The sequence below is a fragment of the Lissotriton vulgaris genome, chromosome 6 (genome assembly GCF_964263255.1).
Source record: "Lissotriton vulgaris chromosome 6, aLisVul1.2, whole genome shotgun sequence".
Lineage (NCBI taxonomy): Eukaryota > Metazoa > Chordata > Amphibia > Caudata > Salamandridae > Lissotriton > Lissotriton vulgaris.
In genome coordinates this window covers 1225017031-1225029947 of record NC_141694.1, presented here as the reverse complement: position 1 = coordinate 1225029947, position 12917 = coordinate 1225017031, and the positions used below count along the sequence as shown (strand labels likewise).

General features: G+C 44.8%; 1 protein-coding gene across 1 annotated transcript in view; it reads left to right on the top strand.

Annotated features, from left to right (window-relative positions):
- Positions 1 to 12917, top strand: part of LOC147708654 (uncharacterized) — a 225111-nt gene that overhangs the window by 76747 nt on the left and 135447 nt on the right. Inside the window, exons 12-13 of the mRNA XM_086925379.1 lie at positions 2525 to 2614; positions 12838 to 12909. Of these exons, the coding sequence (XP_086781505.1) occupies positions 2525 to 2614; positions 12838 to 12909 (162 nt within the window). The remainder of the gene's footprint in view (positions 1 to 2524; positions 2615 to 12837; positions 12910 to 12917) is intronic.

Below are 12917 nucleotides of genomic sequence, written 5' to 3'. Positions count from 1 at the left end.
GATTATAACACTTTAATAACTTATAAATATATACAACGCAACAAAAACAGTTAATACATTTAAAAAAAAATTTGAAAAAAGAAGCAACAATGGTCAGTAGCTGTGTTTTGTGCGAATAGTCCCAAGGCAGCAGAACGCGCTGAGATGTGGATGGCACCCAGGTGATGTCCAGTAAGTTGCCGCACTGGTTTTGGCATCCTACAATGCTGCTCCGAAAAACGGCGTGGGGCGCCCCGGGGTGGGGGGGGGGAGGCGGAGTGAACGGGCCTCCCCAGGTGGAGGCTCGTCTGCTGTACTGGGGCGCCCCTTTACCGTTTCAGTTGCCATTCCGCCCGCTTTTGCTACACTGTGCCTCATCCTCCATTCAGCTGTTTATCGCCCGCTCTTGCGGCTACAGCGTCTCGCTCACCATGTAGTTGAGTTGCGCCCACTCTTGCGGTGCAGCGATAGGCGGCTGCCACAGGACTCTTAAAATGGCGGACGGCTCTTCGGATTTGGGCCTGGTCCACTAAAATGGCCCTGGGACACCTTGGAACTCGGACGCTTGTCTGCTAGGGCTTTCTCGAAAGCGTCCACTGAGCCTTGAAGATTCTACAAAAGTCTTGGGGGCCCCGCAGGCTTCTGGTGGGGAGCGGCTGCCATGATTGCTCGTGGAATGGCCACGACTGAGCTACGCATCAGAGTGCATGAGTTTCATGCTCAATCGATTGAGCTAGCCGGATCAGGCAACAAAAAGTATAAAATAGTTATGTAAATAGTTATTTAATAAAATGTTTTACCCTGTTACTTTGCTGAGATGTCATCAGTGATGTCATTTGAGATGTCATCAGTGATGTCATCAGTGATGTCACTGACCATGTCATGAATGATGTAATATGTGACATCATCAGCAGTGGGTTGCGGGTGCGTGATATATAGTTATTGCATCTAACTATATATGCGAATTTCTATGGTTTTGTGCGAGTAAATTAAGGTTTTGTAAATGCTAATCCCTAACTATATATGGGCTAAAACCTATGGTTTTTTCAGTGAATATATATATATATATATATATATATATATATATACATCAAGACAATAGAGATGCTCCGTCTTTCGTTGCGATTGCTTCTGCCGAACAGAAATTCACGAACCACCGGAGATGTAGGAAATGTATTTTTTATTGTCCTCAAACAAAAAGTAGAGCAAGAGAGAGAAAGAGAGAGAGAGAAAGAGAGAGAGAGAGAGAGAGAGAGAGAAAGGGAGAGAGAGATTGAGATATATCTCAAGCAAGAGATAGGCTGTAGTCTTCTCCTGACATTTGTGGATATTCAAACTACAGGAAATTATAAAAGCTGCCTTTTCTAGACAAATCACAATACAGGTAAAAACTATTCCCTTTTCTAAAGCCCAGTGATTATCTTTCTACCTATCCAAGATTTGGGTCTCTAGACTGATCTGAGAGGAGACAGGTTGTAATAATGTTTAGTGCAGCCAGCTTTTGAAGTCTTTTTTGCCTAATGCCTGCTTTTTGGTATCTTTCGCAGCTACCCATTTGGCCTGCCACAGGTGGAATGGCACATGGGAGCAGCCAAATGGTTACGCACATACATCATGCTGCTGGGGGAGTAATGGTAGGTGAGAGGAGATGCTAGTAATTGAGTTCAAACCATGTCTTGAATGTTTCCCTTGTCCTCCCATGCTAGCAATGAAGAAATGGCCTTTAGAGTAGGTATTCAGCATGACACCTAACATTCACCTATTCCATGTCTTTAATGTCTTGACCAAAAGTCACTCATTGCTATACATGCTCACTTATCTTGGGACACATTTTTCAAAGAACATTGTTTCCAGTGACCTTGCAGTACTTTCTACCTGAAACATAATATTTGGCTCGATTGCTTGAATATTCAACAACGTGGTGATTTTCATATCTGCAGCAGTGTCGCAAACAATAGAAATTTACATTGGATACAATAAGCTTGTAAGAGTTCTGTTTTGCCTTGAACTTTATGTTGGCCGTTTTAAACGTTCCTGTCACTAGTGAACCCACATAAAGGGGACAAATGGAATGCCATGTTTGTCCTGGTAATATCCATAACTTTTAGGATGCACTGAATGCTGCAGAACTGAAGATATGACTGCAAAGTTATAACCTTGTGCCCTCTGCATATTTTGCAAATTGGAGTTTCAGTAACATCTCCCTTGAAGGTACTGCTTTAAAGTGCAAAGGTCAACATAAGTGTGTTATATCTAGATGATGTGGGATTCTCTTTGAATGTTAAGATCTATTCAAAGTGAGTGAATCTTTAAAGATTCCCGATGCCAATAGCATTCCAGGTAAATGTTATTTCATCTACTATTCTGCATGAAGTCATAACGACAACTTTGATGATTATCTAGCCATTCCTTGCTTAAGCTGAGTGATTTGGGAAGTGTGGTCTAGTGATAGGAGAGGGATAATTTGTGGAGGGCAGAGATGGCGGTTACTGAAGGTGAGCCTTGTACTGGGTTGTGCCTGGCTCTCTTTTTTGTGTATTTACAGTTAAGAGTCTGGACATTCCAAGCCCGAATTACACAGTGGAGCAGCTACATGATGTTCAGTGTCATACTGTACAATTCTGAAGAAGACTGGGTAAGTAAGATGAGACGTCAGAGGGGGGAATTACTTATACATTTCTGTGTTTTCTTTATCCTCCATGGATGTATTTCTGTCACATGTTAGTTGTATGAGACACATTTAAAGCTGAAATCTGAAGAACAATTGTCCAATTTTGATTATGCAATTCAGGATGCTAAGCTCCACTATGATGAAATATCTTGAAGCTGAACATTCACGAAGTAAACTGCTGCCACAACAATTTACAGATATGCAGACATAATGAGATGCTTTGATGAGCGTCCTGTAGCAGGATAGCCATTCACATCTTTGCTATGTGTATGCAGAAGAGTGGCAAGATGCGTGCTCTTCATGAATTAAAATACAAGCATGAATTGACAATTTGAACCCAAAATAAATATATAAGATTCTCTTGTGAAAAAGGGTATCCTCTAAGCCGGGCAAAGAGTCCTAGCGCGAACAGTCTACAGAGCTTCTTTTTTGGGCAGCACATCTGCATTCTGTCTGATTACTGGTGATACCAAATCAGTTGTAAATAAACAAACTCTGATTAGCAATGAAATACAACTGATCCATTGTAAACAAAAGCAACATATTTCAATTGTATTCTCTAAAATACATGATTAGATTTAAATTTATTCATATGATCTGTCATAACGGGCTGGCTATAAGGTGTTATTTCAACTTTACTTTTTTCTCTAAAAATTATATATGAATCAATCATAATCTTCCAACACGTGCACCATAAATGTCCATTTTAGCATTGCATTTCATTCAAGGGCCTCCTTGTGCCTCAGGAACATGGAGTGCATGCAGGGAGCACTACATGTGCCCCCTGTGTACATGCACCCCATTTCCTGCACGCCATTGTCATTGCATGCCAATCCGGGCAGGAACTGTTTTTTTATGTTCCCATTGTGGTGCTCACTATCGGAGGAAATGCCATGAGAACGTCAAATAATAGCCCGCCAAACACAAGAAATACTTGTAATCGGGCGGGTGGCCTGACCACGGGTTTGGTGGTGCAGCTACAGGGCGAAACAGACGCTGCACTGCCAAACTCGTATCATGCCCCACGATGGGACATAAGAGCTTGGCTAGCAAGGAACATATATATCAGAGAAAAAGATTTACGAGAGGCAGGAAAATATGTAAACCCATGTTCTGCCATCTGAGAATATCGGCAGACATCCACCAGAGCATAAGATCTCATTACATGCAACAAAACAGCCCTAGCTATTTCCTTTGAGCTACAGGTGCTTCTTGAAGAAGAAGAAGAGTTTAGCCCTTGAATACTAAAAGATGAGTCTATCCACGGGTTAAGGATGATGTTGAAGTCCACACAAATCATCAATGGTTCTGACCATTGATGTAGCTTAGAAAGCAGACAATTATAGACCACAGGATCATCAGTGTTGGCCCAATCGAGTACACATTGCATAGTACATAATAGGCCCCTCTTGTCTGTTGCTATGAGCCATCATCCAGCTATCCTGAGCCAGTAGGGCAATCCCTCTCTGAGTGAAGTGAATCAAGCTGAGGTTAGGACTTCATCCCAGAAATCATCCAGAGGAGAGTCCTGTTTATTCAAGAACTGAGTTTACTGTAGGCCAACTAAATGTGGGTGAAGATAGAGTAGCACCTCTTTAATTAATTTTACATTTAATTGATATTCCACAAAAGAATATGAAGATGCTGGTCAGGACCACACCTAAGGCTAAACCTTGACATTCTTGATTGAATAACTTGCGCACCCTGAAAGAGAACAACAGCACAGATTAATTCTTGGTACTAACTTTACCGTCCACAACTATAAGGCCTCATTTGTTCCCAACAACCTGACTAAACATTCCAACAAAAAAATTAGTATAAAGACAAAAGTGACCCAGACCCTGCCCCCACCACCCACCCCGACACACAGCCTTCCCCCAACCCTATCTCTTCCGTGCAAGGCCCAGAAAAAGGGCTGACCAACCCCGGTCAAAAGAATACCACTAGCACTGCAGTAGACATGAGTATATAAAGTCCCCTACCCCCCAGAGCACCGCAGACCGAGGATGGATGTGGGAAAAGACCTAAAGGGGCAGGGCAGTGACCGCCCGAGACACCCGCCCAAAGGACCCAAAATGTTTTCACCCAGAGCCATAATTAATAAATGAAGAACCCTCATGAATCCTTCAAGAAATCTAACCTAGGTGTCAGCTGACCCTGTAGACCTAGAGCTTCCATTAACAGAGAGAAATAAAAAAAGAAAAGAGGGAAGGCGTACCCAAGAAACTAAGTTAACCGCTCTGTAACAACCTACAAGGAAAAATAATCAATAAGAAAAAGACAAAACAAAATCAACCAGATCCATTAGTCTCCTTATTTCCCTCCACTGAGCTCCTCACCCCAAGGCTGTTCAATACATGAATACATTTGCTCCTCATATTGGATGCACAGGATTGCTTGCTCCAGTAATGAAACCGAAGATCTCAGCTTTTGAAGTACCGGAATATGCTCTCTCAACTTCCAACGCCAAAAAACAGTCTCATGAGAGAAATCTGATTGAACAAAAAAGTCCACTCCAGCTGCTTTCACTGGTGATCCTGGACGAGCATTCATGTTTATCTACTGAGGGAGGAGGAAGTTACCCACATATATCAGGATGTCTTGTGAATAACGAGGATATGAGAATGGATAGCGATGGGCTCTCTGAATCATGCTGTTCATGTCCCAGCCCCCCAGTGTAGAAAAGGCTTTCGTAAACAACCAAAAATGAATAGCCTCTAGGATTGGTCCTCTGATCCCTCGGGATCCCCAATATCTTGAGGTTATTCTGGTGAGACCTATTCTCCAAATCTTAAACGCTTGATGAGAGCATGGTCATTGGTACTACATGTCAATGGATCTGGGTCTTGACTGCTCTCTAGAGAGTTTTATGGCTCTTCTGAACCTTCTCAACTTGCACAAATTGTGAGTTCAGGGTGTCCATATTTGCAGAGAGTTTGCATTAATCCTAGGGTTATATCAGATCACAATTCTTTATCGAAGAAATGGGCTGAGTGTTATCTTTCCGGTTCTGTGATAGTGCTAATGCAGCTGCTATTTCTGGGATCAAGAACTCTCAAGGGAGTATTGTGACAAATCCGGCCCTTATCCAAGAGGAGTTCCACACCATTTATCAGAGGTTGTGTGACTAAGAATTGGTCCTTTCCACACACCAGATCATCCAGTTTTTTCGGGTCTTTGAAGTGTAATACGCTATTGGCTAGCTGGCACGAGGTAAGGCCTATGGCACCGATCAACTTCCATTGGATTTCTATGTTAGATTGTCACATCTTGTATTACCAGTTCTCCATGCTCTATTCAACTCCTTTGAATTACTTGTAAAATTAAAAAAAATAGACCCACATCGTCATCCGTCCTAAGACAGGGAAAGATCCCTTTCTCAGTGGTTCATATCACCCTATTTCTTTGATTAATGCTGATCCCAAGTTGTATACTTAGATTTTAGGAAACAAGCTTTAGCAATGGTTATTTCTGATCTTTTTGATGAAAATCCACATGGTTTTGTTCCAGGGCGGGAAAACACCGCTGTGGTATCTTCCACCTTAGGGGGGGGAAGCCATGCCACACTATCTTCTCTTCGCCCCTGCATTCACTGTGGAACCCACTGCGTGTGACGTTATTTGGAATGTCACAGCTGGAAGTGTTCTAGAGTGAGCGCCCAGGTGAAGGAGAGAACTGGAGCAACGGTGACAGTCAGTTGTGGCTGGGATTGCGCATGTTATTTTACTGGTATCAATAAAACCCTGTATCTGAAACTAATCTGAACCTGCGTCCTTCTATCTCTATCAATTCTTAATTGTCACACTGGCGACGAGGATCAAGATGCGAGGAAGATATGGACAACTGCCGCGACCCCAACACGCAAAGAGCTAGCCTAAGAGCCTGAAGGGTGGTTGCGGAACTGAGCTATACTGACACCCCTTCAAAGCTGATCATCCCCACAAAGTCACCGTGGTGCTGTAACTTACCGGGTGAAGAATCGCCGGTGTGGGGGCCCCGAAGCATCGCCGCTGGATGTGGAGTTGTCGACAGAGGCGGAATAGTGACTGATCTCCAGGCAAGTGGACGTCTGTGGAGCGTGTCAAGACCTCGGAAGAACACAGCCTTGGTGCGTGTCATGGTGAGCGGATCTGTGGGCTCCTTGGGATGTGCGTTCTGCTTGCGCAGAGTGGAGGTGGTGATCCAACGAGAGAGGCAGCGGCATCTGAAGTGAGGACGGCGGCAATTTGCAGGACGAGGCAGCCCGCGCCACAGTGAAAATTGAGGTGTTTTTGGCAGCGGGTCTGGTCTGGAGTGTGTGCAGAGCAGTTGGCGGGGGGCCGTCATTTCGTTCGCTGCCTAGAATAAGTCTAGACTGTGTGTGGGCTTCGGTTGAAACGCCTCCCAGAAGTCACGACTAGGCGGGTGCCTAACTGGAGCGTGTAGCGCCATCGCTTGGTCATCTGGAGAAGGTGCGCCTGAGAGGCAATGTGAGGCCAATCCAAAGGAACATCACCTCGTTTAGGCAGTGGTAGCCGAGGAGGCTGGGGGTGTACTCGCTGTCTGCCGGCATTTCCTGTTGACTGAAGGGAAAAGGAACTGTGCTGAAGAAAAACACGGTGTCTTCTAGAGAAAGACATTTTCATGAAAAGCAGACACTGAGGGACAGCGCCATGTAGTGGTCTCCAGGGAGTACTTTTCCACACTGTGCAATTTGTTTTTGAGAAAACTGGTTGTTCTAGAAACAGAGATCAGGTCCACACAAGAGTGTTTGAGGTTCGCAAACCCTGCTCAGCGTGGTTTGTAAAATCGTTTTTTGTTATTTCTCATGTACACTGCACCCACGGGGAGAAGTAACCACCCGGGTAGGAAATTCACCCTGCAAGTGGTTGTAGTTGTGCTAGAGTGACCCCACAAGCAAAGTAGGAAGCATGCAGAATGTCACACCCCCTCCTTTCTTCTTATCAAGTCCAGGGGAACCCGCCCTTAAGTGGAGCAAATGGAAGAAGGTCTTCCAGAATTATGCTGTTGAATGTGGACCAAACCTGGGCTTAGAAAGGAAGGTAGCGTTGTTGATGCACTACATGGGGGCGGAAGGACAGGAAGTGTTAGAACATCTTCCTGAATTGAGTGCAAATGGGCCAAGAGGGTTAAACAAATTCGAGATAAGTCTGAAAAAACTAGATCTACACTACCTTCCCAAAACAAGCACCATCATGGAACGATACAATTTTGGTAAAAGAGGGCAAAAGGAGGGGGAATCCATCGAGGAATTTTTCTGACTTACGCAACCTGGCGGCTACATGTAAGTTTGGGGGAGTGTGTGAGGAGAGGATCAGGGACCAGTTTGTTTTGACTTGCAGGATTGAGCGGGTGCGAGAAGAGCTATGGTTAAAAGATGACCCACCTCTAGGGGAGGGGCTTATCGTAGCTAAACAAGTGGAACACATGATGCAATGTGTAAGTGAAATCAAGCAAGACAGCGAAAGTAAGGTTAAAGTGAGCGAGGTGACAGCAGAAAGTGACTGTGTGTTGGCAGTTAAGGAACAGAGAAAAGAGCAGAGGGAGACCAAAGGGGGTTGGAGTTTTAAGGGCAACTGCTACAGGTGTGGTAAGCAAGGGCATATGGCGAGCGACAAAGATTGTCAGGCTTTAAAATCTACCTGCAGCAAATGTGGTAAGAAAGGACATTTCAGGCAATGCTGCAGGAGTAGTCACATTTACAAGAGGCAAGGTAAAGACAACACCACACGGGTGTATGATGAAATCATCCTGCAGGTACAAGGCGGACAGGTTAGCAATCCCAAAGACACGATTAAGGTGGAAGAAACTGGGGTAGAGGCAATGTTTGAGTCATGTTCCAAGATAACGATTATAAACGCAAAAGAAATCAAAAAGGTAGCGAGAGGAAAGTTTACCCTGAAGAAAATGGATGTAAGGCCGGGAGGTTATGGGGGACAACCAATAAACATGAAGGGATACTTCTGGGGCACTGTAGGCTACAAGGACAGACTGGCTGTCGCAAAAATGTACGTATCCAAAGAGGGGGACAACATACTGGGGTGGCAAGCCCAAAAAGAATTAGGCGTATATCTTGACCCCAATAAGACCCCGTAGATATTGGTGCAAGAGATTGGTGAGACGTTGGGGAGGATAGAAGAAGACTTCAAGGAAGTATTCAGCGGAGAGCTAGGAAGCTTGAATAATTATTCCCACAGGATAAAACTGAAGGAGCATGCAGTGCCAGTGGTAGAAAGAGTAAGAAACCTTCCCATAGCTATCCAGGAGGCCGTGAGGGAAGAATTGGAGAAGCTGTGCAACCTAGGGGTCATTGAACCGGTGGAGGCAACAGAGTGGCTGGCCCCAATTGTCACAGCGAGGAAAAAGGATGGATCAGTCCGACTATGCATCGATCTCAGAGCATTGAACAAAAAGGTCGTTGTCGACAAGTTCCCGCTCCCAAATATTCCGCAAATGATGAGCATGTTGGAAGGAGCGAAGGTATTTTCTACGTTGGATTTGGCCTCGGCCTACTTTCAGGTCAAGCTGCATGAAGACTCGCAGGAGCTAACGGCGTTTGTCACACCGATGGGAGCCTATAATTTCAAACGGATGCCGTTCGGTCTAGTCTCGGCCGCAGCAATCTTCCAGAGAATCATGAGCAGTATCCTCAGAGGCATTCCAGGTGTCTTGTGCTATCAAGACGACCTGCTGATATTTGGCGTAGACAACAGGCAACACGAAATAAGACTGAGACAAGTGCTGGAGAAATTCAGAGAGCAAGGTCTCACGGTGAAGAGAGAAAAGTGCAGGATTGGCTGTGAAGAGATAGACTTCCTGGGGCACAAAATAACAGCAGAGGGCATTCGCCCCAAGGCAGAACTCCAAAACACCATAAACAATTTGGTTCCACCCAAGAGCAAAGAAGAGATAAAATCGTTTATGGGGATGTTGGAGTTCTACAGCAAGTTCGTGCAGAACTTTGCTGGCAGGACTTATGCTTTACGCCTATTGCTAAAAAAAGGTGTGACGTTCAGTTGGAGTGAAGAGTGCCAGAAAGAATTCGAAGATGTGAAAAAAGCACTAGCTGAAGCTCCATGCGATTTCAAGTAGAATCAGGCGTTGGGTAGTAAACCTTCAGTAGTACACTTTCTACGTTGAATACGTGCCAGGGACGAGGAATCTTGCGGCCGACTGTCTCTCACGCCTCGTAGGAGAAATGAAGGAGGGAGAGGAAAGCGAAGAGGATGAGGAAGATAACGACGGGGTACAAGCAGAGAAAGTTTGCGTAATCACCCAGGAGGTTATTGGAGAGGAAAGCTGGAAAGAAGCCCTTAGAACTGATGAGCTGTTGATGGAAGTGTGTGAAATTGTCAAGGAAACTTGGAAAGACAAAGACAAGCAGAGTGAGACGCTACTCCCGTTCTGGATGGTCAGGGACGAATTGTCCATCACAGACGAATGCCTGTTCCTGGGCACGAGATTGATTCCGCCAGGAACATTGAGGGAATACCTAGTCAATTTGGCCCATGAAGGACACTTGGGTATCACCAAGACGAAACAGAGGATGCGTGCAGACTACTGGTGGCCTAACATGGACAACGAAATAGAGAGAAAAATATGTACTGTGTGCGACCAGTGACAAGGTATTGAAGCAGCAAACGCCCACATGCAGTGCAGGCCACCACCGCTGGGTCATTGGGCAGAGGTGGCGCTGAACATTGTAGGCCACCTGTCGGGTGAGCTTCACACCCCGTACATTTTAGTGCTCATGGTTCTTTATTCTAGGTGGCCAGAGGTGAAGATAGTATCCGAGATCACCACCAAGGTGGTCAGGTCATTGAATTTCTGCAAGAACTTTTCCTCAGGGAAGGCTTACCTAGCAGCCTGTTGATGGACTATGGGGTACAACTCTGCTCAAAGGAAATGAAAGACTTCCTTGAAGGAAATGGAATCAAACACAAGCGCTGTACACTGTACCACCCCGAGACCAATGGGATGGTTGAGCGGTTCAACAAAACCCTCAAGGAGAGCATCCAATTGACTAGAGCTAGTGGGTTAAATTGGAAGGAAGAAATAAGGAAGCTTCTGGAGGCCTACGGGCTGACCCCTCATCAGACCACTGGTGTCACACCTTTCGAACTACTCCGGGCAAGGAGACCCAACATGAAGTTAGCACCAGGGTGGATGGAGTGGCACAAGGGGTGGGCGGGACAATCTAGAGAGACACTAAGGGAGGACAGGGAGCGCAAAGCTATGTCAGACAGGAAGGACAGGTTTGATAAACTGCACTCCGCCAAAGAGGCAGGATTTAAGGTGGGAGATGTGGTTAAAATCAAAGCACCGACAGGCAGGGCAAACTGGTCTGAATTCACTAAGCCCACCAAGATTGTTAAATTGTTTAATAATGTTATCAAAACACAGGAGTGGAAGATTTGGAATTTGGGAAGAGTCGTAAGCTATCGTTCTCCTCCAGCAGACAAAGATGTCAGGAGAGAGGACAACCCCCAGGTGAGAGGCGACCTGCCCGATAGGATTGGCTCTAGTGAATCCTACCCTTTCCACAGAGCTAGCCACAGGGTGGTTAGTCCGTCCATCACCACCCCCTTTTGTACAGCTTTTGGCCGCCATAAGTGTGGCAGGGTATGCTCAGACGTGAGTCCCTTGCTCACTTTGCCACTGGATTCAAGCAAGCCGGGCTGAAGACGGCTGGAATGCCAGAAACCGGTCCTCGGAAGCTTGTTTCCGGTCCAGGGAAGACATGGCTTGGCAGTTCGGGCTGCACTGTTCCCATGAGGCACAGGGTCAGACTGTTTTGCATATAGTCATGTCTGAACTGGGGTTGCAGAGTGGGCTAAAGAACGGTGATGGATTAAACCCAGATCTTATGACTGGGTGTGAGTGTTTGATTGATTCAGATGCTCCGTCCATCACCACCCCCTTTTGTATAGCTAATTTGAGGAACATAGAAGTAGAGCTTTTTGTGCACCCTGTATGAATGTTGGTTGTTTTTATTCCTTGTTCCAGTGAAAGAGAGTTCTTAGAAATTAAAGTTACCAAAAATACATTTTCTATGTGTGGTATCAAATTCTCAAGATTTCATATTCAGCTTTTGTTCCAAAGTAAGGCCATTTTTTGTTTAGTATACTTATTAGAATGCTCTCTGGAATCGTGAAACTGGCTCAGCTAGTCTAAGGCACTAGAATGATGACACTAAGTATTCTTATTTGCCTGTGTTCCAGGTTCAATGAAGGTCTGGAAGCCAGCAGTTGCATTTGGCTTTTTTGGCCTTCCTATAGGGGTGTTAATAGATGTATTCTCCACATGCTCAGTAGAAAAAGCTCTTAATTGCCTGTTCTTCTTGTCATATCCACTCACATACATGGTAGTCAATTAATGAGTTATGCTCTGAGCAGATGGTATTAACTAATCATAACACACTTTGCAGTTGGCAATAGTGGATAATACCTTACAATCAGCTCTAGATGAGAACTCTCAGGACACTCTTCATCATTAGGGATCACATGCCTACCTGCAGTGAGATCAGAGTGCAATTATAAAAAATAATAAGGATGTATCAGTGTAGTACCAATAAATAGCACACACTGCATAGGCAGGCTGATGTTTAGGAAAACATCACTTGCACATGTAACGATAATCCTCACCTTTCTCTGCAAAATTATGTAACTTTCATTAATCTTATAAGTTTACGTTTGTTGTTTTGAATTAGTATATTTTACTAGGATCCATCTCTTTCCATTGGCTATGAACTTGTCCACTCCCTTACATCCTAACAAGGTGAACATGCATCCTTGCTGTTAATTCTCTTTAAACATATTTGCGTGTATTATTTGTCTGCCAGAAAAATACTTCCTGCAGTCTATTTGTACTCATGGAATGTCTATAGGCAAACTAGCCATATACACTGCTCTGACCCTGGAGATCTTTAAAACCTTTAAACCCTTATGGGTACCGTGGCTAAAGATACTTTACAGCAAAATATTATTGTCATCTCCTACTTCGCATGATTTACTAGAAACAAGGTTGCTGGCAACAAACTGTGTGTGGTCATGGTCCTACTTAAACCTGGGTGCCACTGAAAAGTTTGATGAGAGTCTTTCATTGTAGTCTTGGAGGTGGAGTTTGGTGTGGAAAGTGAAAGTGGGCCTTAAAGTATGTTTTGCCTAAAGCAATTTTTACCTTTACAGCAGCCACAGTGGTTCCCGTCAGACACAATAATTAGAGGGAGCCGAAGCCTCCTACCTTATTCTGGCGAAAGGGTAAGACA